The sequence below is a fragment of the Gavia stellata genome, unplaced genomic scaffold, assembly GCF_030936135.1.
Source record: "Gavia stellata isolate bGavSte3 unplaced genomic scaffold, bGavSte3.hap2 HAP2_SCAFFOLD_324, whole genome shotgun sequence".
Taxonomy (NCBI): Eukaryota; Metazoa; Chordata; class Aves; order Gaviiformes; family Gaviidae; genus Gavia; species Gavia stellata.
The window spans coordinates 54317-78175 of record NW_026776565.1 but is presented as its reverse complement, the minus strand read 5'-3'; the positions used below and the strand labels follow the sequence as shown (position 1 = coordinate 78175).

General features: G+C 67.2%; 1 protein-coding gene across 1 annotated transcript; it reads right to left on the bottom strand.

Annotated features, from left to right (window-relative positions):
* Positions 1 to 1490: 1490 nt before the first annotated feature.
* On the bottom strand, positions 1491 to 20198 carry LOC132321122 (myosin-6). The gene is made up of 38 exons (XM_059834689.1): positions 20007 to 20198; positions 17932 to 18075; positions 16861 to 17017; positions 16680 to 16707; positions 16483 to 16591; positions 16307 to 16399; positions 16144 to 16207; positions 14989 to 15087; positions 14731 to 14834; positions 13448 to 13586; positions 13091 to 13359; positions 11954 to 12124; positions 11530 to 11839; positions 11359 to 11432; positions 11154 to 11241; positions 10960 to 11077; positions 10746 to 10869; positions 10520 to 10656; positions 10300 to 10426; positions 10053 to 10181; positions 9721 to 9963; positions 9414 to 9590; positions 9167 to 9312; positions 8992 to 9082; positions 7872 to 8261; positions 7655 to 7781; positions 7456 to 7574; positions 6464 to 6660; positions 6013 to 6196; positions 5762 to 5927; positions 5556 to 5680; positions 5165 to 5473; positions 4827 to 5030; positions 4523 to 4648; positions 4139 to 4414; positions 1813 to 1908; positions 1594 to 1728; positions 1491 to 1511 (listed from the first exon to the last, which is right to left on the bottom strand). The coding sequence occupies exons 1-38, from the start codon at positions 20196 to 20198 to the stop codon at positions 1491 to 1493; spliced, it is 5808 nt and encodes a 1935-aa protein (XP_059690672.1).
* Positions 20199 to 23859: the final 3661 nt, after the last annotated feature.

Below are 23859 nucleotides of genomic sequence, written 5' to 3'. Positions count from 1 at the left end.
CCTCTCTTGTCCCCATTGTGTCCCTCTCGTGTCCCCCCCACAGTGTCCCCACATGTCCCCCCTCTTGTCACCAAGATGTCCCCCATGGTGTCCCCTCCATATCCCCACGGTGTCCTCAAGGTGTCCCCCACAGTGTCCCCATGGTGTCCCCATGGTGTCCCCACATGTCCCCTGCTGTCCCCACACGTCCCCTCTCTTGTCCCCATGGTGTCCTTCTCGTGTCCCCCCCCACGGTGTCCCCACATGTCCCCCCTGTGTCCCCCATGGTGTCCCCAATGGTGTCCCCTCCATGTCCCCAGGGTGTCCTCAAGGTGTCCCCCACAGTGTCCCCATGTGTCCCCTCTCCTGTCCCCATGGTGTCCCCCCACGGTGTCCCCACGTGTCCCCTCTCCTGTCCCCCCTGTGTCCCCCATGGTGTCCCCAACGGTGTCCCCTCCATGTCCCCAGGGTGCCCTCAAGGTGTCCCCATGTGTCCTCTCTCCTGTCCCCATGTGTCCCCCCATGTGTCCCCCACGGTGTCCCCACGTGTCCCCCTCTCCTATCCCCATGGTGTCCCCCACGGTGTCCTTCTCGTGTCCCCCCCCATGTCCCCCACGGTGTCCCCTCTCCTGTCCCCATGGTGTCCCCCTGTGTCCCCCACGGTGTCCTTCTCATGTCCCCACGGTGTCCCCATACTGTCCCCCCCAGGACCTCCTCCGGGCCGTCAGCGGGACCATCATCTTCCTCGTGGTGGCCCTGGTGGCCCTGGCCGCCTCCCGGGACGCCTTGGCCGCCACCACCTTCGTGAGTGTCCCCTCCCCCCCCGGCCCCACCCCATGCCCCGCCCCCTCCCGCGCTGACCAGGCCCCGCCCCCTTTCCCCCTCCTCCTCCTCCTCCCCAGACCTTCAGCCTCATCCTCGCCTTCCTCTTCGCCTTCGACGCCTTCGTCACCTACCGCGCCGAGGTGGCCCCGGCCGTGGGGCGGGGTGAGTTGCCCCTGGCAGGGCGGGGCAGGGCGGGGCAGGGCGTGGCCCCGCACCGGGGTCCCCTCCTCCACCGCCCTCTCCACCCCCTTCTCTGTCTCTTCCAGACCCCGACATGGACTCGACCTGATTGGACATCGTCCCCCCGAACCCCAAACCGCTGTCCCAGAATTCCCCGCGGCCCCGCCCCGCGGCCCCGCCCCACGGCCCCGCCCCACGGCCCCGCCCCACGGCCCCGCCCCACAGCCCCGCCCCACGGCCCCGCCCCACGGCCCCGCCCATCCCTCCCCCACCTTTTGGGCGCCATTTAAACCTCTTCCACCGCTGATGCTTCTCTGTGGTCGTGTTTTTGGGGGAGGGGGGTGAGGAAGGAGACACTGTGCCCCACACACGGCTCTGGGGGGGCCCCTCCGGGGGGAGACGGTCCCCCCCCGTTCCGCCGCTAATTACTTAATTGATCCACTACTTCTACGTCGTTCGGCCCCGTCTTGGAGGGGGCGGGGGGGGGGTCGCTCGTGGCGGTGGGGTCACTCCTCCTCGTGCAGCTTCTGGGGGGGAAGGAGAAGGTGGGGTGGGGGGCAGGAGCCGTGGGGCGGCCGTGGGGCGGCCGTGGGGCGGGGGGAGTCCCACCTTGGCGCCCATGTCGCGGCTCTTGGCCCGCAGCTTGTTGACCTGGGACTCGGCCATGTCGGCGCGCTCCTCCGCCTCGTCCAGCTCGTGCTGCGCCTTGCGGAACTTGGCCAGGTTGGTGTTGGCCTGTTCCTCCTGGGGGGGACAGAGGGAGGGAGGGACACGGCCTCAGTGGGGCTGCCCCCCAAGCGCCCCGCCCCGTGCCGCCCCACGGCTCACCGCCTCCTCCGCCTGCCGCTTGTAGGCCTTGACCTTCAGCTGGAGCTTGTCCACCAGCTCCTGCAGCCGCAGCAGGTTCTTGCGGTCCTCCTCCGCCTGTGGGGGAGAGACGTGTGGGGCAGGACCGGACCCGCCCCGCTGTGGGTCAGCCCCCCGGCAGTGGGGGAGAGCTGTGCCGCCAGGTCACCCCCTTGGGCCACCCACGGCCCTGTGGCCACCAGGTCAACCTCGTGGGCCGCCTCTGTCCCCGTGGCCACCAGGTCAACCTGTGGGTCACACCTGTCCCTGTGGCCATCAAGGTCAACGTCTTGGGCCACCCACGGCCCCCGTGGCCACCAGGTCAACCTCGTGGGCCACCCCTGTCCCTGTGGCCATCAAGTCAACCTCCTGGGTCACCTCTTGTCCCTGTGGCCACCATGCAAACCTCATCGGTCACCCCTGTCCCTGTGGCCACCAGGTCAACCTCCTGGGTCACCCCTGTCCCCATGGCCACCAGGTCAACCTGTGGGTCACCCCTGTCCCTGTGGCCACCAGGTCAACCTTCTTGGTCACCCTTCTCCCTGTGGCCACCAGGTCAACCCTCTGGGTCACCACTGTCCCCGTGGCCACCAGGTCAACCTGTGGGTCACCCCTGTCCCCGTGGCCACCAAGTCAACCTGTGGGTCACCTCTGTCCCCGTGGCCACCAGGTCAACCTGTGGGTCACCCCGTCCCCGTGGCCACTAGGTCAACCTCCTGGGTCACCCCTGTCCCTGTGGCCACCAGGTCAACCTGGGTCACCCCATCCCTGTGGCCACCAGGTCAACCCTTTGGGTCACCCCTGTCCCCGTGGCCACCAGGTCAACCCTCTGGGTCACCCCATCCCTGTGGCCACCAGGTCAACCTGTAGGTCACACCTGTCCCCGTGGCCACCAGGTCAACCCTCTGGGTCACCCCATCCCTGTGGCCACCAGGTCAACCTGTGGGTCACCCCATCCCTGTGGCCATCAGGTCAACCCTCTGGGTCACCCCTGTCCCCGAGGCCACCAGGTCAACCTGTGGGTCACCCCTGTCCCCGTGGCCACCAGGTCAACCCTCTTGGTCACCTCTGTCCCTGTGGCCACCAAGTCAACCGGTGGGTCACCCCTGTCCCTGTGGCCACCAAGTCAACCCCTTGGGCAACCCACGGCCCTGTGGCCACCAGGTCAACCTGTGGGTCACCCCTGCCCCTGTGGCCATCAGGTCAACCTCCTGGGCCACCCATGACCCTGTGGCCACCAGGTCAACGTCTTGGGCCACGCACGGCCCTGTGGCCACTAAGTCAACCTCATCGGTCACCCCTGTCCCTGTGGCCACGAGGTCAACCTGTGGGTCACCCCTGTCCCTGTGGCCACCAGGTCAACCTCATCGGTCACCCCATCCCTGTGGCCACCAGGTCAACCAGTGGGTCACCCCTGTCCCCGTGGCCACCAGGTCAACCCCTTGGGTCACCCCTGTCCCTGTGGCCACCAGTCAACACATTGGGTCACTCACGGCCCCGTGGCCACCAGGTCAACCTGTGGGTCACCCCTGTCCCCGTGGCCACCAGGTCAACCGTCTTGGTCACCTCTGTCCCTGTGGCCACCAGGTCAACCTGTGAGTCACCCCCATCCCTGTGGCCATCAGGTCAACCTGTGGGTCACCCCTGTCCCCGTGGCCACCAAGTCAACCTGTGGGTCACCCCTGTCCCCGTGGCCACCAAGTCAACCCCTTGGGTCACTCACGGCCCCGTGGCCACCAGGTCAACCTGTGGGTCACCCCTGTCCCTGTGGCCACCAGGTCAACCTCTTGGGTCACCCCTGTCCCCATGGCCACCAAGTCAACCCTCTGGGTCACCCCTGTCCCCATGGCCACCAGGTCAACCCTATTGGTCACCCCTGTCCCTGTGGCCACCAGGTCAACCTCCTGGGTCACCCCTGTCCCTGTGGCCACCAGGTCAACCTCCTGGGTCACCCCCGTCCCCATGGCCACCAGGTCAACCTGTGGGTCACCCCTGTCCCTGTGGCCACCAAGTCAACCCTCTTGGTCACCCCTGTCCCTGTGGCCACCAGGTCAACCTGTGGGTCACCCCTGTCCCCGTGGCCACCAGGTCAACCTCCTGGGTCACCCCTGTCCCCATGGCCACCAAGTCAACCCTCTGGGTCACCCCCGTCCCCGTGGCCACCAGGTCAACCTGTGGGTCACCCCTGTCCCCGTGGCCACCAGGTCAACCCTCTGGGTCACCCCCGTCCCCGTGGCCCCCGGCTCTGCCGACTTCGAGGCCGCGCCCCGGCTCCGGACGAAGCGGGGCCGGGCTGCGGCCGCCCCACCTGGTAGCTGAGCTCCTTGACGCGCCGCTCGGACTTGCGGAGGCCCTTGACGCTCTCGGCGTTGCGCTTCTGCTCGGCCTCCAGCTCGTTCTCCAGCTCCCGCACGCGGGCCTCCAGCTTCTGCAGCTGCTTCTTGCCCCCCTTGAGGGCCAGCTGCTCGGCCTCGTCCAGCCGCAGCTGCAGGTCCTTGATGGTCTGCTCCATGTTCTTCTTCATCCGCTCCAGGTGGGCGCTGGTGTCCTGCTCCTTCTTCAGCTCCTCCGCCATCATGGCCGCCTGCCCCAGGAGAGGAGCCCTCAGCGCCGGAGGGCGGCCCCGGCCGGCTCTGCGCCCGCCGCCGCCGGCGGAAGGCGCCCCGGCTGCCGCTCCCGCCGCGGCACTCACGTCGGTGATGGCCTTCTTGGCCTTCTCCTCGGCGTTCCGGCACTCCTGGACGGCCTCTTCCACCTCCGCCTGCAGCTGGGAGACGTCGGCCTCCATCTTCTTCTTCTGGTTGATGAGGCTGGTGTTCTGGGGAGGGAGGCGGGGGTCTCGGGAGGCGGCCGTGGGGCCTTCCTCCTCCCCGCGAGCCCTCCCGCCGCCTCCGCGGGCTCCGCAGGGAGGAGATCCCCGGCGGCTCCGTCCCGCCGCCTCTCCCGGCGGCGGCGGCGGAGGCGAGCTCTCCCCGGGGCGGGACGCGCGGCCTCACCTGCGAGTGGAGGAGCTGGACCCTCTCGCTGGCCTCGAGCAGCTCCTGCTCGGCCAACTTGCGGGCCCTCTCGCTCTGCTCCACCACCGCCCGCAGCTCCTCCAGCTCCGACTGCAGCAGGTTGGTCCTGCGCTCCACGAGGGCGACGTTCTCCTTCAGGTCCTCGTTGGCCCGCGCCACGTCGTCCAGCTGCAGCTGGGTGTCCTGCGGGGCAGCGCGGGGGGCAGAGGGCGAGCGGGGAGGGCGGGGAAGGGGGCGGGCGCCCACCCGACGGCCACCGCGGGGCGGTGGGCACGGCCACCCCCCGGCCTCTGGCGGGGCGGAGCCCCGGCGGGTACCTTGAGGCAGCCCTGCAAGGTCTTGACTTGCTTCTGGGCCTCGGCCGCCGCCCGGTTGGCGTGGCTGAGCTGGATCTCCATCTCGTTGAGGTCGCCCTCCATCTTCTTCTTCAGCCGCAGGGCCTCGTTGCGGCTCCGGGTCTCGGCGTCCAGCGAGGTCTGCAGCGAGTCCACCACCCGCAGGTGGTTGCGCTTGGCCTGCTCCGTCTCCTCCTCCTTCTCGGCCAGCTTGCGCTCGTAGTCCGCCTTGACCTGGTTGAACTCCAGCTGGGCCCGCAGGATCTTCCCCTCCTCGTGCTCCAGAGAGGCCTGGGGGGGACGGAGGGGACGCTGAGGCCCCCGGCGGGGGCCGGGAGAAGGCGGGGCCGCGTGGGGCCGCGCCCCGGCTCACCTCGGCCTCCTCCAGCGCGGCTTGCAGCTCCAGCTTCTCGGCGTCCAGCTGCTTCCGGACCTTCTCCAGCTCGTGGACGGTCTTGTGGCCGGCGCCCAGCTGCTCCGTCAGGTCCGCGATCTCCTCTGCGCGGGCGCGAGTCCCTCAGGCCCCGCGGCGGGGGGCGGGGAGCCGCGGGGCGGGCGGGGGGAGGCCCCCGGCCTCACCTTGCAGGTTCTTGGTCTCCCTCTTGAAGGTCTCCAGGTGCTCGAGCGACTCCTCGTAGGCGTTCTTCAGCTTGAAGAGCTCGGTGCTGAGGGACCTGGCCTCCTTCTGCGACGCCTCCAGCTCCGTCTGCGACTCCTCGAACTTCTGCTTCCACTCGGACAAGACCTGGGGCCGGGGCAGCGGTCACCCCCGCTCCGCGCGGCCCCCTCCCCTCCCCTCCCCTCCCCTGCCCGCCCGCCCGCCCGCCCACCTTGTCGAAGTTCCTCTGCTTCTTGTCCAGGGCGGCGGCGGCCGCGTTCGACCGCTCCAGGTCCGCCATCAGGTCCTCGATCTCGTTCTGCAGCCGGTGCTTGGTCTTCTCCAGGGAGGAGCACTTGGCGTTGACCGCCTCCACCGCCTCCTCGGCCTCCTGCAGCCGCTGGGCCAGCTTCTTCCTGCCGCACGTGGGGGAGAAACCGACGTCTGACCCGGCAGCCCCCGTCCGTGGGTCGCCCCCAAGACGGAGGCGTTTGAGGGCGAGACGGTGGTAGCACTCCGGAGGGTCTAGGTTACTCAACGCAGGTTCTAGGTCCCCAAACGGGGCTCTAGCTCTAGCAAGCGTGAGGAAGGCCACCGTCCTGGGTGGGAGGTGGGGAGCGGCAAGGCCGCGGGGGTCCCACCAGCCGTGGGGGAGCCCCGGCCTCCCTGGGGAGATGACTCACTTGGCCTCCTCCAGCTCCTCGGTGCGCTGGATGGCGTCCGTCTCGTACTTGGTCCTCCAATGCGCCACCTCGGAGTTGGCCTTGGAGAGCGACCGCTGGAGCTCGGCCTTGGCCTCCGTCTCCTCCTCGTACTGCTCCCGCAGCAGGTCGCAGTCGTGCCGGGCCGACTGCAGGGCGTGGGCCAGCGCGTTCTTGGCCTGGGGGGGGCGAGGAGAAGGTGGCACCGGGGGGTCCGTGTCACCCGGAGCCGTCTGGGGGTTCTCCAATGCAGTATGAGCCGGTCTTGATCGCCCCACCCCAACCAGACCTTCCGCAGAGCAACCCAACCTCCTCTAGAGCAACCCAACCTTCCTTGGACCTCCTCAAGACCAACTCAACCTCGTCTAGAGCAACCCAACCTCCTCAAGACCAACCCAACCTTCCTTGGACCTCCTCTAGACCAACCCGACCTCCTCAAGACCAACCCAACCTCCTCTAGACCAACCCAACCTCCTCAAGACCAACCCAACCTTCCTTGGACCTCCTCTAGACCAACCCAACCTTCTCTAGACCAACCCAACCTCCTCAAGACCGACCCAACCTCCTCAAGACCGACCCAACCTCCTCAAGACCAACCCAACCTCCTCTCGACCAACCCAACCTCCTCAAGACCAACCCAACCTTCCTTGGACCTCCTCTAGACCAACCCAACCTCCTCTAGACCAACCCAACCTCCTCAAGACCAACCCAACCTCGTCAAGACCAACCCAACCTTCCTTGGACCTCCTCAAGACCAACCCAACCTTCCTTAGACCCTCTGTAGACCAACCCAACCGTCCTTAGACCCACCCAACCCACCTCAAGCACCCGCAGAGGGACCCACCCCCAGAAGGACCCACCCGTAGAGGGACCCGCCCATGCTACCACCATGAGGCGAAGGAGACCCCGTCTCGTGGCCCTCCTGGAGCCCCCCCAGAGCGCCGCGCTCTTCTCCGCCCCCCCACGCCCCTCACCTTCATCTCCTCCTCCAGCTGCCTCTTCAGGTCCTCCAGCTGCTGGGTGTAGGACTGCTTGCCCCTGGTGAGCTGGGAGATGAGGGCCTCCTTCTCCTCCAGCTGGCGGGACAGCTCTCCTGCGGAGGTACGGGGGGTCTTTAGGTGGGGCGGGGGCCGAAGAGGTGGGGCGGGGCGCGCCGTGGGGCGGGGCTCCCACCGTTCTCGGTCTGGAGCTTGGCCCGCTGGGTGCTGGTGTCGTTGAGGAGTCGCTGGGTCTCCTCCAGCTTCGCCCGGTGCTCGGCCGCCTGGTCCTCCAGGGCGCGGGAGACCTTCTCCATGCCCACCTGGGAGGAGCGGAGGGCGGAGGGGAGGGGTGAAGCGGGGGGCGGAGGGGCGCGGCGGGGGCGCGGCGTCCCCCCGCGGCCTCCTCCCACCTTGGCCTTGATCAGCTGCTCCGTGCTGGAGCCCAGGTCGTCCAGCTCCAGCTTGAGCTCGCTCTTCTCCTTCTCCAGCTTCTGCTTGACGCGCTGCAGGTTGTCGAGCTGCTCGCTGAGCTCGGCCACGCTGTCGGCGTGCTTCTTGCGCAGCGCGGCGGCCGTGGCCTCGTGCTGCAGCGTGGCCTCCTCCAGGTCCCGCCGCATCTTCTGGAACTCCGCCTCCCGCTTCTTGTTGAGCTCGATCTGCACCGAGGTGGCGCCGCCCGCCTCCTCCAGCCGCTCGCTGATCTCCTCCAGCTCCCGCGACAGGTCCGAGCGCAGCTTCTCCACCTTGGCCCTGCCCGTCCGCTCCGCCTCCAGCTCCTCCTCCAGCTCCTCGATCCGCGCCTGCGGGCGGGGACGGGGATGGGGACAGGGACACTGTCATCGGCCTTGGCTCCACCCAACTCATCCGCCCAACTCCACCCGGCCAGCGGGAGGCTCTTCAACCCAACTGGTTGGAGACTCTTCCACCCAACCGGCTTCAGGGTCTTCAACCCAACTCATCCCAACCAGCTGGAGACTCTTCAACCCAACCCAACTGGTGGGAGACTCTGCAACTCAACCCAACGCAACCGGCTGGAGGCTCTTCAACCCAACTGGTTGGAGACTCTTCCACCCAACCGGCTGCAGACTCTTCAACCCAACTCGTCCCAACCAGCTGGAGACTCTTCAACTCAACTCAGTCCAACCCAACCAGCTGCAGACTCTTCAACCCAACTGGTTGGAGACTCTTCCACCCAACCGGCTTCAGGCTCTTCAACCCAACTCATCCCAACCAGCTGGAGACTCTTCCACTCAACTCAGTCCAACCCAACCGGCTGCAGACTCTTCAACCCAACTCATGCCAACCAGCTGGAGGCTCTTCAACTCAACTCAGTCCAACCCAACCAGCTGGAGACTCTTCAACCCAACCAGCGAGAGACTCTGCAACCCAACTGGTTGGAGACTCTTCCACCCAACCGGCTTCAGGCTCTTCAACCCAACTCATCCCAACCAGCTGGAGACTCTTCAACCCAACCCAACTGGCTGGAGGATCTTCAGCCCAGCCCACCTGGGCGGAGACCCGATCCCTCACCTGCAGCTCTTTCAGCTTCTTCTGGAGCTGCAGGGCCAGCGCCTGCTCGTCCTCCATCTTGCTGTTCTGCTGGTGGATCTCAAAGTCTTTCCTGCAGAGGAAGGCGGAGAGCGCTGAGGTCGCTGCCTGCGCCCCCCCGGGGCGGGGCGGACCGGGGAGGGAGGTCCAGCCTCACTTCTTGAGCTTCTCCTCCAGCTGCTGCTTGTCGTTCTCCAGGTCCATGATGTTCTCCTGGGTCAGCTTCAAGTCGCCTTCCAGCTTCCTCTTGGCCCGTTCCAGGTCCATCCGGATCTTCTTCTCCTGCTCCAGGGAGCCTTCGAGCTGCGTGGGAAGGCAGAAACGGGGCGAAACCTCAGGTGCGCACCATCTCCGCCCCAGGAAGCTCCTGGGCAGTGCCCGTGGTGGGACCGGCCCGCACTCACGTCGTCCACTTGCTGTTCCAGCTTGACCTTGGCCTTCGTCAGGGTGTTGACCTTGTCTTCCTCCGCCTGCAGGTCGTCCAGCGTTTGCTGGTGAGCTTCTTGCAGGGCCTTCTTCTCCTTCGTCAGCTTGGCGATGGTCTCGTCCAGCCCGGCCATCTCCTCCGTGAGGTTCTTGACCTGCCGAGGAGCAACGTCAGCCCTCCGGCTCAGTGCCAGAGGTGGCCTTGGGCTCTCCTCCACCCGACCCAAGCAGGCCAAGTTGCCTCGAGTCCCCCAGCCTGCGGTCGAGGCCTCTCCCCACCCTCACCTTGTTCTCGGTGGCGTGTTTCTCCTTCTCCACCTTGGCCAGAGTCAGCTCCAGGTCGTCGATGTCCTTCTTCAGCTCCGAGCACTCGTCCTCCAGCTTCCTCTTCTTGGCCGTCAGCTCGGCGTTCATCTCCTCCTCGTCCTCCAGCCGCTCCGTCAGCTCCTTCACCTTGGCCTCCAGCTGGATCTTGTTCTTGATCAGCTGGTCGCAGCGCTCCTCCGCGTCGTTGAGGTTGTCCTGCTCCTGTGTCGGGGCGGCGGGTGAAGCGGGGTGGCCCCGGGAGGGGCGGCGGTCACCCCCTTGCCGTGGGTTTGGGGGGCGGCCTCACTCACGGCCTGCACTTGGAGCTGGAGGTCGTTCTTCTCCTGCAGCAGCGAGACCATCTTCTCCTCCAGCTCCTTCCGCCGGGCCTCCGACTTCTCCAGGGCCTCCTTCAGCCGCCCGAACTCCTCCTTCATGGTCTGCGCCCGCGCCGGGAGACCAACAGCCACGTCCGATCCCCTCCGTCCGTCAACCCCGCCCGCCCCACGCCATCGGGCGCCCCGCCCCGCCCCGCCCCGCCCCGGCGCCTCCTCCCACCTGCATCTCCTTCTCGGTCTCGGCGCTCTTCAGCAAGGGCTTGATCTTGAAGTAGAGCTTCATCCAGGGCCAGTTCTTCACCCCCATGAAGGCCCGGATGTTCCACTGGATCACCAGCAGCGCGTCCCTACGGCGGCGGGGACAGGGACGCTGCCACCCCACGGAGCTGGTGACCCACAGGAGGTCCCTGCCCCGGGAGAAGGACCCGTCCCCCTCTCACCGGCGCTCCAGGATCTTCTTGAACTCGAGGCGCATGAGCTGCCCCCGGGCCTGAGCCTGGATGCGGGTGATGATGCGGGAGAGGCGCTCGTCCCGCATCTCCTCCAGCAGCCCCAGCAGCCCGGCCTTGAAGAAGACCTGGGGGAGGAAGGAGGTGGGTGAGGAGGGGGCGGCGGGAAGGACGGACGCGCGGGCGGCGGGAGCAGGAGGAGACGCCGCGCCCTCACCTTGGTGTGCCCGAACTTGTACTGGTTGTGGTCGATGTCGAGGGAGCCCAGGAGCTTCTCGGCGCCCTTGCGGCTGTCGATGAACTGCCCCTCGGGGATGGCCGCCGGGTTGAGGATGCGGTAGCTGGGGGCCGGAGGGGAGGGGCCGCCCCAGGGTCAGCCCCGCCGGGGTTGCCCGCCCCCTGCCCGCCCCTTCCCCTCCCTCCCCGCCTACCGCTGGCGGAAGTCCCCGTAGAGGATGCGGTTGGGGAAGCCCTTGCGGCAGATGCGGATGCCCTCCAGCACCCCGTTGCAGCGGAGCTGGTGCATCACCAGGGGGTTGTCCATCTCGCCTGCGGGGCGGGGCAGAGGGGCGGGGTCAGCCAGCAGCCACGCCCCCGCCCCCCCCGGTCCCCGCCCGCTCCTCACCCGGCGCCTTCCGCTCGTTGGGGATGAGGCAGCGGACGAAGTGGGGGTGGGTGGTCTTGAGGTTGGCCATCAGCTTGTTGAGGTTCTCCTGGCGAGGGGGGAGGAGAGAAGGGGCTGAGCAATGGGGCCGGCCGGGGGGCGGTCCTGCGTGCGGGGGGCGGTCCTGCCTCTGCCCCACGGCGGGGCCGCCGGGTAGCTCCCTCACCCGGTGCAGGGCCGAGACGGTCTGGAAGGAGGAACCTTTCTTCTTGGCCCCTTTGCCCTTCCCTCCGTCACCGCCTGGGGAAGAGAGGGGCGGGTGAGGCGGGAGAGGAGGCCGCTCGTGGGGGCACGCGTCTTCTCCACCCGCCCGTCCCTCCCGCACCCCTCCACCCACCGGCCTCCGCCCCGGCGTAGTTGGAGAAGAGGTTGGCCAAGAGCTTGAGGGCCGACTTCTGGTAGAGCCCCACCACCGTCTCGTTGAGGGGGTCCTTGTTCTTCTCCAGCCAACCCAGGATGTTGTAGTCCACCGTGCCGGCGTAGTGGGTGAGCGAGAAGTGGGCCTCCGCCTTCCCCTTGATGTTTCGGGGCTTCCCGAAGTTGGCCGACTTGCCCAGGTGATTATCGAAGAGCTTGGCCTTGAAGGTCATGTCCGAGGCCTTGGGGAACATGCACTCCTCCTCCAGGATGGACATGATCCCCATGGGCTGGGGAGGAGAAGACCTCGTTGGCCGCGGAGGACACCGGGCGCGAGCCCCGGCGCGCTCCGGGTGGGAGGATCCTTCTCCCGGAGCCCCCGCGGCCCCCGGGGGAGGCGGCACCTTCTCGATGAGGTCGATGCAGGCCTGGAGGTCCATGCCGAAGTCGATGAACTCCCACTCGATCCCCTCCTTCTTGTACTCCTCCTGCTCCAGCACGAACATGTGGTGGTTGAAGAACTGCTGCAGCTTCTCGTTGGTGAAGTTGATGCAGAGCTGCTCGAAGCTGTTGAACTGGGGAGGGAGAGCGGGGACGGCCGGCGGGGTCAACAGTGGGGTCAACAGAACGCCCAATGGGATCAACGGGGTCAAATCAATGCCCAATGGGGTCAACAGGATGCCCAATGGGATCAATGGGGTCAACAGAACACCCAATGGGATCAATGGGGTCAACAGAATGCCCAATGGGATCAACGGGGTCAACTCAATGCCCAATGGGTTCAACGGAACACCCAGTGGGATCAACGGGGTCAACTCAACACCCAATGGGGTCAAGAGAACAGCCCCATGGGACGAAGGGGGTCAACGTAAAGCTCCATGGGGTCAACTCAACGCCCAATGGGGTCAAGAGAACAGCCCCATGGGACAAAGGGGGTCAACATAAAGCTCCATGGGGTCAACTCAACACCCAGTGGGGTCAACAGAACGCCCAATGGGGTCAACGGGGTCAACTCAACGCCCAGTGGGATCAAGAGAACAGCCCCATGGGATGACGGGAGTCAGCGTGAAGCTCCATGGGGTCAACTCAATGCCCAGTGGGGTCAACAGAATGCCCAATGGGATCAACGGGTGCAACTCAATGCCCAATGGGGTCAACAGGATGCCCAATGGGATCAATGGGGTCAACAGAACGCCCAATGGGATCAACGGGGTCAACTCAACACCCAGTGGGGTCAAGAGAACAGCCCCATGGGATGACGGGAGTCAGCGTGAAGCTCCATGGGGTCAACTCAATGCCCAGTGGGGTCAACGGAGTCCCCTCCACACCCGGGGGGTCAACAGGACGCCCCATGAGATCGGGGGGGGCCGCCTCGACACCCCCGGTGCTGGACGCCGCACCCGCCGAGGCCCGCGTCCCACCCCCGGCCAACGCGCCGCTTTCGGAGGCCGCGGCGGCACCCAGCAGGAGCAAGCCCACCCCGAGAGCACCGGGGCGCCCCCCTCCGCCTCCACCGCCGCCGCCGCCCCCTCCGGCCTCACGTCGAAGATCTCGAAGCCGGCGATGTCCAGCACGCCGATGAAGTACTGACGGGGCTGCTTGGTCTCCAGCGAGTTGTTGATGCGGGTCACCATCCAGTTGAACATCTTCTCGTAGACGGCCTTGGCCAAGGCCCCGATGGAGTAGTAGACCTGCCGGACGTTCTGCCCCTTGGTGACGTACTCGTTGCCCACCTTCACCCGGGGGTGGCACAGCCCCTTGAGGAGGTCGGCCGAGTTCAGCCCCATCAGGTAGGCCGACTTGTCGGCATCTGCCGAGCGGGAGGAGAAGCCCCGCGGTCAGGCTCGGGGGGACGCCGGTGACACCCCCCTTCAACCCGCCGCGCCCCCCCGACCCGCCTTCGGTGCCGTCCGGCTCCGCCTGCTCCTCCCGTTGCTTCTGCTTGAACTTCATGTTGCCGAAGTGCATGATGGCGCCCGTCAGCTTGTAGACGCCGGCCTTCTCCTCGGCGGTGAAGCCCAGGACGTCGAAGGCGCTCTGTGGGGCAAAGCCGTGGGTCGAGGTCCCCGGGGAGCGCCGGTGGGGCGGGCGGAGGGAGGGGGGGCGGAGGGGGCATGGCCGCCGCCGGGCCGAGGGCGCGTCCGGCTGCTGGCCGCCGTCCGTGTGGCCCTCGGCCCTTCCTCGTCCTCAGCCTGTCCGTCCGGCCGAGGGCTCCTCCATCCATCCGAGGACCCTTCTCCATCCAGGGGCTCATCCATCCACTCATCCATCCTCCTGAGGACCTTCATCCACCCACGGACTCATCTCTCCATGGATCCATCCATCCATCCATCCATCCATCCTTTTGAGGACCTTCATCCATCCATGGACTCATCCATCCTTCTGAGGACCCTCGTCCATCCATGGACTCACCCATCTATGGATTCATCCATCCATCCATCCATCCATCCTCCTGAGGACCTTCATCCATCCATGGACTCATCTATCCATGGATTCATCCATCCATCCATCCATCCATCCTCCTGAGGACCTTCATCCATCCATGGACTCATCTATCCATGGACTCATCTATCCATGGATTCATCCATCCTTCTGAGGACCTTCATCCATCCATGGACTCATCTATCCATGGATTCATCCATCCATCCATCCATCCATCCATCCTCCTGAGGGCCTTCATCCATCCATGGACTCGTCCATCCATCCTTCTGAGGACTCATCCGTCCATCCATGGACTGATCCATCCTTCTGAAGACCTTTGTCCATCCATGGACTCATCTATCCATGGATCCATCCATCCATCCATGGACTCTATCCATGGATCCATCCATCCATCCATCCATCCATCCATCCATCCATGGACTCTATCCATGGATTCATCCATCCGTCCGTCCATCCATCCATCCATCCATCCATCCACGGACTCTATCCATGGATCCATCCATCCATCCATCCATCCATCCATCCTTCTGAAGACCTTCATCCCCCCACGGACTCATCCCCCCCCGGATCCATCCCTCCTCCTGAGGACCCTCACCCCCCCACGGACTCCTCGCCCCCCCGAGGACTCGCCCCCCCGCCTCCGCCTCCCCCCTCCCCTCCGCCCACCTCCTGCCCCGCCCCCCGGCGCCCCGCCCTCCCCTCGGCCCCGGGCCCTCCCCCCGCCCGCCCCCCCGCCTACGTCGGTGGCCAGCAGCTCCTCCGCGTCGTCGATGGAGGCCACGGTCACCTCTCCTTGGGAGACGTAGCCGTAGTCGTAGGGGTTGTTGGTGACCAGCAGCATCTCTGCTCCGCGGCGGCCGAGGACGGAGACACACAGGGAGCGTTGCCGGCGGCCCCACGGCCCCGGATCCTCCGCAGCCGCCCCCGGGAGGAGCGGCCGAGCGGAGGGAGGAGAAGAGCGGCGGCCGAGGGCGGCGCCGCCCCCCGCCCGACTCACCCAGCAGCTCCGGCTTCTTGTTGGAGAGGATCTGGTAGAAGATGTGGTAGTTCCTCTCGGCCTTCAGCTGGAAGATGACGCGGGACTTCTCCAGGAGGTCTGGGGAGGGAGAGGAGGGGGAGGTTGGGGTGGGGAGGGGGAGGTTGGGGTGGGGAGATGGAGGTTGGGGTGGGGAGGGGGAGGTTGGGGTGGGGAGATGGAGGTTGGGATGGGGAGATGGAGGTTGGGGTGGGGAGATGGAGGTTGGGATGGGTATGAGGAGGTTGGGGTGGGGAGATGGAGGTTGGGGTGGGGAGATGGAGGTTGGGATGGGGAGATGGGGGTTGGGATGGGGATGAGGAGGTTGGGGTGGGTATGAGGAGGTTGGGGTGGGGAGATGGAGGTTGGGGTGGGGAGATGGAGGTTGGGATGAGATGATGGAAGTTGGGATGGGGAGATGGAGGTTGGGATGAGGAGATGGAGGTTGGGATGGGGAGATGGAGGTTGGGATGGGGAGATGGAGGTTGGGATGGGGAGGGGGAGGTTGGGATGAGGAGATGGAGGTTGGGATGGGGAGATGGAGGTTGGGATGGGGAGGGGGAGGTTGGGATGGGGAGGGGGAGGTTGGGGTGGGGAGATGGAGGTTGGGATGAGGAGATGGAGGTTGGGATGGGGAGATGGAGGTTGGGATGGGGAGATGGAGGTTGGGATGAGGAGGTTGGGATGGGGAGATGGAGGTTGGGATGGGGAGATGGAGGTTGGGATGGGGATGAGGAGGTTGGGATGAGGAGATGGAGGTTGGGATGGGGAGATGGAGGTTGGGATGGGGATGAGGAGGTTGGGATGAGGAGATGGAGGTTGGGATGAGGAGATGGAGGTTGGGATGGGGAGATGGAGGTTGGGATGGGGATGAGGAGGTTGGGATGGGGAGATGGAGGTTGGGATGGGGAGATGGAGGTTGGGATGGGGATGAGGAGGTTGGGATGGGGAGATGGAGGTTGGGGTGGGGAGATGGAGGTTGGGATGGGGATGAGGAGGTTGGGATGGGGAGATGGAGGTTGGGATGGGGATGAGGAGGTTGGGATGGGGAGATGGAGGTTGGGGTGGGGAGATGGAGGTTGGGATGGGGATGAGGAGGTTGGGATGAGGAGATGGAGGAGCCCTCCCCCCACTCACAGGTCTCGATGTCGGCCGACGCCAACTTCCCGGTGGCCCCGAAGTGGATCCGGATGAACTTCCCCTGGGAGAGCGGTGGTGTGAGGCGGAGGCGGCCGCCCCCCCCGGCAGGCCCCGCCCCCCCCCGGCCGGCCCCGCCCCCCGGCCCCGCCCCCGCACTCACGAATCGGGAGGAGTTGTCGTTGCGGACGGTCTTGGCGTTGCCGAAGGCCTCCAAGGCGGGGTTGGCCTGGATGATTTGGTCCTCCAGGGTGCCCTGGGGGGGCGGGACAAGGTGTGGGGCGGGGCCGGGCGTGGCCAGCGCCGGCAGGGGCTGTGTGGGCGTGGCCGGGGTCCCACCTTGCTGCTATTGGCCGCCTCCTTCTTGCGGTCGCCGATGGCGGCGATGCTGGCGAAGTACTGGATGACCCTCTTGGTGTTGACCGTCTTCCCCGCCCCGGATTCTCCGCTGGGGGGTGAGGGGGCGGAGAACATCATGGCGGCTCCTCCGCCCCACACCCGCGCGGGGGGCGGGGCCCGGGGGGGCGGGGACTTACGTGATGAGGATGGACTGGTTCTCTCGGTCTGTGGGGGAAGAGAGGGGTCGGGGGGAGGGAGCTGGGGGAGCTCTTGGGGGTCTCGGGGTTCTCCGCCCCCCAAGTGGGGCCCGGGCCCAGGTCAGGCCCCGCTCTGTGGGGTGGGCTCTCCCAGGTGGGGGTCCCCGGGGGCGGTCCCTACCCGTCAGCATGTTCTGGTAGGCGTTGTCGGAGATGGAGAAGATGTGGGGCGGAGCTTCGCTCCGCTTCTTGCCCCGGTAGGCGGCCACCACCTCGGCGTTGTAGACGGGCAACCACTTGTAGGGGTTGACGGTGACGCAGAAGAGCCCCGAGTAGGTCTGGAGAAGGGGCGGGTGGGGGTCAGGGCCACCCCACCGGGAGGGGACGTCCCGGTTCCGGGTGGCCCAAGGGGGCGGGTGAAGGGACGTCCCGGTTCCGGGTGGCTCAAGGGGTCGGGGGGTGGGACAACTGGGGTGTAGGTGGCCCCAGAGGGCTGGAGAAGGGACATCCAGGTTCTAGATGGCCCAAGGGGTCTGGGACATCTTGGGTCATGGTGGCCCAAGGGGGCTGGAGATGGGACATCTCAGGTCTGGGTGGCCCAAGGGGTCCAGGGATGGGACATCTTGGTTCTAGGTGGCCCAAGGGGTCTGGAGATGGGTCATCTTGGTTCTAGGTGGCCCAAGGGGGCTGGAGATGGGACATCTCAGGTCTGGGTGGCCCAAGGGGTCCAGGGATGGGACATCTTGGTTCTAGGTGGCCCAAGGGGGCTGGAGATGGGTCATCCAGGTTCTAGGTGGCCCAAGGGGTCCAGGGATGGGACATCTTGGTTCTGGGTGGCCCAAGGGGGCTGGAGATGGGTCATCCAGGTTCTAGGTGGCCCAAGGGGTCTGGTGAAGCGACATCCAGGTTCTAGGTGGCCTAATGGGTCTGGGGGTGGGACGTCCAGGTTCTAGGTGGCCCAAGGGGGCTGGAGAAGGGCTGTCCGCGTTCTGGGTGGCCCAAGGGGTCTGGGGCCGGGACCCCGTGGGTCTGGGTGCCCCCCGGGGTGGGACCTCGTGGCTCTGGGTGCCCCCCGGGCTCCGGAGAAGCCAGAGCGGGTTCCAGGTGCCCCACAGCCTCCGGGGAAGGCCCCCGGAGTTCTGGGTAGCCCAAGAGCTTTGGGGCAGGGTGAGCGTCTCCCGTCGGCCCCACAGGCTGTGGGGCAGGCCCCGCCCAGTGGCGGGCGGCCCCAGGGGCTTGTGGGAAGGCTCACGTAGATCATCCAGGCGGCGTAGCGCTCCTTCAGGTTGTAGAGGACGGCGGGCTCGTGGAGGAAGGTCAGCATGGCCATGTCCTCCATCTTGTCGAACTTGGGGGGGTTCTGGGGGTGGACGTCGGCCTCCTTCACCGTCACCGTCTGGGGGGCGGGAGGGGACAGCGGGGGGGTTGGGGGGCGCCCCACGGCTCGGGGGGGGCGCCCCGGGGGAGGGGGGGAGCGCCCCCGGGGGTGGGGGTTCGCTCGTGGAGGGAGGGGTCTCCTGTGGGGTGAGGGGTGTCCTATGGGTCGGGGGGTCTCTTGTGGGTTGGGGGTGTCCTATGGGTTGGGGGGGGTCCTATGGGTCGGGGGGTGCCCCATGGTTTGGGGGTCTCCTATGGGTCGGGGGGTGCCCCATGGGTTGGGGGGTCCTATGGGTCGGGGGGTGCCCCATGGGTTGGGGGGTCCTATGGGTCGGGGGTGCCCCATGGTTTGGGGATCTCCTATGGGTCAGGGGGTGCCCCATGGGTCGGGGGGTGTCCAATGGGTCGGGGGGTGCCCCATGGGTTGGGGGTCTCCTATGGGTCGGGGGGTGACCCATGGGTTGGGGGTCTCCTATGGGTCGGGCGGTGCCCCATGGGTTGGGGGTCTCCTATGGGTCAGGGGGTGCCCCATGGGTTGGGTGGTCCTATGGGTCGGGGGGTGCCCCATGGGTTGGGGGGTCCTATGGGTCGGGGGTGCCACATGGTTTGGGGATCTCCTATGGGTCAGGGGGTGCCCCATGGGTTGGGGGGTCCTATGGGTCGGGGGTGCCCCATGGTTTGGGGGTCTCCTATGGGTCAGGGGGTGCCCCATGGGTTGGGGGGTCCTATGGGTTGGGGGTGCTCCATGGTTTGGGGGTCTCCTATGGGTCGGGGGGTGCCCCATGGGTTGGGTTCAGGGGTGTGGGTGTGTGTCTCCCAAGAGTTTGGAGGGCGCCCCCCATGGTTCAGGAGGTCCCCTTACCATGGCTTGGGGGCAGGGCGCCCCCTATGGGCCCGCTTGCCCCATCGCTGCCCCCGTGCACCCCAAACCTTCCACCCCACCCCCACCGCCCCCCACCCGCCCCCATTAACCCTCTGCCCCCCACGTCCCCATCGCCCCCATTAACCCTCTGCCCCCCACGTCCCCATCACCCCCATTAACCCTCTGCCCCCCACGTCCCCATCGCCCCCATTAACCCTCTGCCCCCCACGTCCCCATCACCCCCATTAACCCTCTGCCCCCCACATCCCCATCGCCCCCATCAACCCTCTGCCCCCCACGTCCCCCCCACCCCATTAACCCTTTGCCCCCCACGTCCCCCCACCCCATTAACCCTCTGCCCCCCACATCCCCATCGCCCCCATTAACCCTCTGCCCCCCACGTCCCCATCACCCCCATTAACCCTCTGCCCCCCACATCCCCATCGCCCCCATCAACCCTCTGCCCCCCACGTCCCCCCCACCCCATTAACCCTTTGCCCCCCACATCCCCCCCACCCCCATTAACCCTCTGCCCCCCACGACCCCCCCACCCCCATCAACCCTCTGCCCCCCACGTCCCCCCCACCCCCATCAACCCTCTGCCCCCCACGTCCCCCCCACCCCATTAACCCTCTGCCCCCCACATCCCCCCCACCCCATTAACCCTCTGCCCCCCACGTCCCCATCACCCCCATTAACCCTCTGCCCCCCACTTCCCCCCCACCCCATTAACCCTCTGCCCCCCACGTCCCCCCCACCCCCATCAACCCTCTGCCCCCCACTTCCCCCCCACCCCATTAACCCTTTGCCCCCCACATCCCCCCCACCCCATTAACCCTCTGCCCCCCACGTCCCCCCCACCCCCATCAACCCTCTGCCCCCCACGTCCCCATCACCCCCATTAACCCTCTGCCCCCCACATCCCCCCCACCCCCATTAACCCTCTGCCCCCCACGTCCCCCCCACCCCCATCAACCCTCTGCCCCCCACGTCCCCATCGCCCCCATTAACCCTCTGCCCCCCACGTCCCCACTGTCCCCATCGACCCTCTGCCCCCCCCGCCCCCCGGCCCCCCCCCGGCCCCCCACCTCTCCCAGCTCGGTCTGGACGGTGACGTCCCCCCCCTGGCGCCCCAACACCCGTCCCCGGACGAACTCCTGCCGGGGGTGGGGGACGAAGCACTCGCTGCGGGGGTCGAAGGGCCGCGTCTGCGCCGCCAACCGCTCCCGCTCCCCCGGCCGCAGGTACGGGGCCGCCGCCCCCAGCGCCGCCTCCCCCATCCTGCCCCACGGCGGGGACCCCCGTCACCTGGGGGGCCCCCGGGAGGCCGCCCCACGGCCGGGCGGGGGGCCCCGGAGCCGTGGCGGGGGGCCCGGAGGCAGGCGTCGAGCCCCATAGGCATGCGTCGAGCCCCGTAGACATGCGTTGGGGCCCCATAGACGTGTGTGGAGCCCCATAGACATGCGTGGAGCCCTATAGCCGCACGTGGAGCCCTATAGCCGCGCGTGGAGCCCTATAGACGGGTGTTGGGGCCCCATAGCCACATGTGGAGACCCATAGATGTGCGTGGAGCCCCATAGACATGCGTGGAGCCCTATAGCCGCACGTGGAGCCCCATAGACGGGCGTTGGGGCCCCATAGCCGCGCGTGGAGCCCCATAGACATGCGTGGAGCCCTATAGCCGCACGTGGAGCCCCATAGACATGCGTGGAGCCCTATAGCCGCACGTGGAGCCCTATAGCTGAGTGTGGAGGCCCCATAGACGGGCGTTGGGGCCCCATAGCCACATGTGGAGACCCATAGATGTGCGTGGAGCCCCATAGACATGCGTTGGGGCCCCATAGCCATGCGTGGAGCCCTATAGCCGCGCGTGGAGCCCCATAGACGTGTGTTGGGGCCCCATAGATGTGCGTGGAGCCCCATAGACATGTGTGGAGCCCTATAGCTGAGCGTGGAGCCCCATAGCCACACGTGGAGCCCCATAGCCACACCCAACCCCATGCAGGGAGCCCCATAGCGATGGCCGGACCCTATAGCGACACATGCACCCCTATAGCAGCTCCCCACCACCACCACCGAAGCGCCCAGCCCCACGGCTGCCCCACGGCGCCGCCCTCACCTGGAGTGTGTGGGTCTGGCAGATAAGATGAAGGAAGCTGGGGGGGGCGTGGGGCGGGTGAGGAGCTGTGCCCCATAGATCCCTGTGCCCCATGGATCCCCTGTGCCCCATAGACCCCCCCCAGGTGCCTCACTGACCCCTTGGGTGCCCCACAGACCCCCTGGGTGCCCCATGGATCCCCTGTCCCCCATAGACCCCCCCGGGTGCCTCATAGCCTCCCAGTGCCCCACAGACCCCTCTGGTGCCCCTCAGAGCCCTTGGGTGCCCCATAGCTCCCCTGCCCCCCATAGAGCCCCTGCGCTCCATAGTCCCCCTGTGTGCCCCATAGACCCCCTGTGCCCCATAGCCCCACCAGATCCCTCTTCCCCACAGATCCCCTCTGCCCCATATCCCCTCTGTACCCTAGAGCCTCCCTGTGCCCCCCATAGCTCCCTGTGTGCCCCATAGCCCCGAGACCCCTTGTGTGCCCCATAACCCCCCTGTACCCCATAGCCCCCTGTGTGCCCCATAGACCCCCGTAGCCTCCCGGTGCCCCATAGCCCCCAGTGCACCCCATACCCCCCCGGTGTGCCCCATAGACCCCCTGTGACCCAGAGCCCCCCTGCACACCCCATAGCCCCCCTCTGCCCCCCATAGCCCTCCGTGCCCCCCACATCCACCCCACATCCCCCCACTGCCCCCCACACCCACCCTCTCTCTCTCTGCCCCACGCCGGCACCTACGGCAGCCCCACAGCCCCACGGCCTTTATAGGGCGCCGTGGGGTGGGAGGGGGGGAGGAGCATTCCTGGGGAGGGGGCGGCTGACGAGGGAGTTCGGGGGGGGCAGCCCCCCCTTCCCCAGCCCCACGGCGTCTCTCCCGGGACCCAGGCGCCCGGGCCCCACATATCCACCCCACAGGATGAGCTATGGGGCAGAGCAAGGCTTGGCTGGAGCCCTTGTAGGGGTGGGATGTGGGGTGTCTATGGGGCCAGACCCCCGTGTCCCTTGTGTGGGGGGTGTCTATGGGGCCGGACCCCCGGGTCCCTTGTGTGGGGGGTGTCTATGGGGCCGGACCCCCATGTCCCTTGAGTGTGGGGTGTCTATGGGGCAGGACCCCCGGGTCCCTTGTGTGTGGGGTGTCTATGGTGCAGGACCCCCGTGTCCCTTGTGTGTGGGGTGTCTATGGGGCAGGACCCCCGGGTCCCTTGTGTGGGGGGTATCTATTGGGCCGGACCCCCGTGTCCCTTGTGTGGGGGGTGTCTATGGGGCCGGACCCCCGGGTCCCTTGTGTGGGGGGTGTCTATGGGGCAGGACCCCCGGGTCCCTTGTGTGTGGGGTGTCTATGGGGCAGGACCCCCGGGTCCCTTGTGTGGGGGGTGTCTATGGGGCAGGACCCCCGGGTCCCTGGCCAATGTCCCGTCACCGTGGGGTGGTGACAGCTCGTCCTCGCCAGGTCTATATCGGGACATGGGGGGCGGGGGGTGCGTTCCCTCGCCGTGGGGCCGGCCGTGGGGCTGGCGGGGGAGCTGGCGGCCGTCCCTGAACACGGCGGCCACTTTGTCATCGGGGAGGTGACAAGTGTCCCCGCGAGGTGACACATTCCCGCGGGCGGGGGAGAGGGCCAGCCGGCTCCCCACCCCCCATTGTGCCCCACGGATCCCCCCTCTGCCCCCCAGAGCCCCATAGAGCCCCTATAGACACCCCGCAGAGCCCCATAGAGCCCCCCAGAGCCCCCCAGAGCCCCCCAGAACCCCATAGAGCCCCTATAGACATCCCGCAGAGCCCCATAGAGCCCCCCAGAGCCCCCCAGAGCCCCTATAGACACACCCCAGAGCCCCACAGAGCCCTACAGTGCCCCATAGAACACTGCAGAGCCCCATAGAGCCCCCCAGAGGCCCATAGAGCCCCTATAGAGCCCCGCAGAGCCCCGCAGAGCCCCATAGAGCCCCACAGAGCCCCTATAGACGCCCCACAGAGCCCCATAGAGCTCCTATAGACACCGCCCAGAGCCCCTACAGACACCCCCCCGAGCCCCATAGAGCCCCTCAGAGCCTCTATAGACACCCCACAGAGCCCCATAGAGCCCCTATAGACAGTCCCCAGAGCCCCCCAGAGCCCCTATAGACACCCCCCTCAGCCCCATAGAGCCCCTCAGAGCCTCTATAGACACCCCCCAGAGCCCCATAGAGCCCCATAGAGCCCCTCTGGGGTCCCCCCGGGGGGGTCGGTCAGTGGCGCCAGGAGTGGGGGAGGGGTGGGGGGACAGATAGGGGGTGGGGGATGGGGAGGACTGTGGGGGAGGGGTGGGGGTCGTGGGGGGAAGTGGGGGGATGTGGCGCGTCTCTCCCCATAGGAGGCTGTGGGGACAGGGTGGGGCAGGCGGTGGCTGAGGTGTGCCGTGGGGCAGGTTGAGGTTGTGGGGCCCTGGGGGGCAGGTCGTGCTGCGCTGTGGGGCAGGTTGAGGTTGTGGGGCCCTGTGGGGCAGGTCGTGCTGCGCCGTGGGGCAGGTTGAGGTGCACCAGGGGCAGGTTGCAGAGCTCCATAGGGCAGGTTGTGGTGCACTGTGGGGCAGATTGAGGTTGTGGGGCACTGTGGGTCACGTCATGTTGCGCCGTGGGGTGCTGGTCGGCCATCTTGTGTGGGGTCCGGCCATCCCGTGGCCGCGCACCGTGAGGCCGTTGGCAGCACGCCGTGGGGCACCCCCCGCCCCCCAGACACAGCCCCACACAATCCGCTGCTGCTCGATGCCTTTTATTGACCCACTGCAGTTGGGGGGCTGGGGGAGGGCGGTGTGTGGGGCACAGTTGGGGGTCCAGGGGGGCGGTTTGGGGGTCCGGAGTG

What these genes read in the sequence shown, in the direction of transcription:
- LOC132321122 (XM_059834689.1), bottom strand. Translation starts at nt 20,198, where the DNA reads ATGGGGGAGGCGGCGCTGGGGGCGGCGGCCCCGTACCTGCGGCCGGGG. An exon ending in CCGTCTCGGCCCTGCACCGG is followed by an intron (nt 11,242 to 11,358) that starts GTGAGGGAGCTA and finishes CCCCCTCGCCAG; the next exon opens with GAGAACCTCAACAAGCTGAT. An exon ending in AAGAAGATCCTGGAGCGCCG is followed by an intron (nt 10,427 to 10,519) that starts GTGAGAGGGGGA and finishes CCGCCGCCGTAG; the next exon opens with GGACGCGCTGCTGGTGATCC.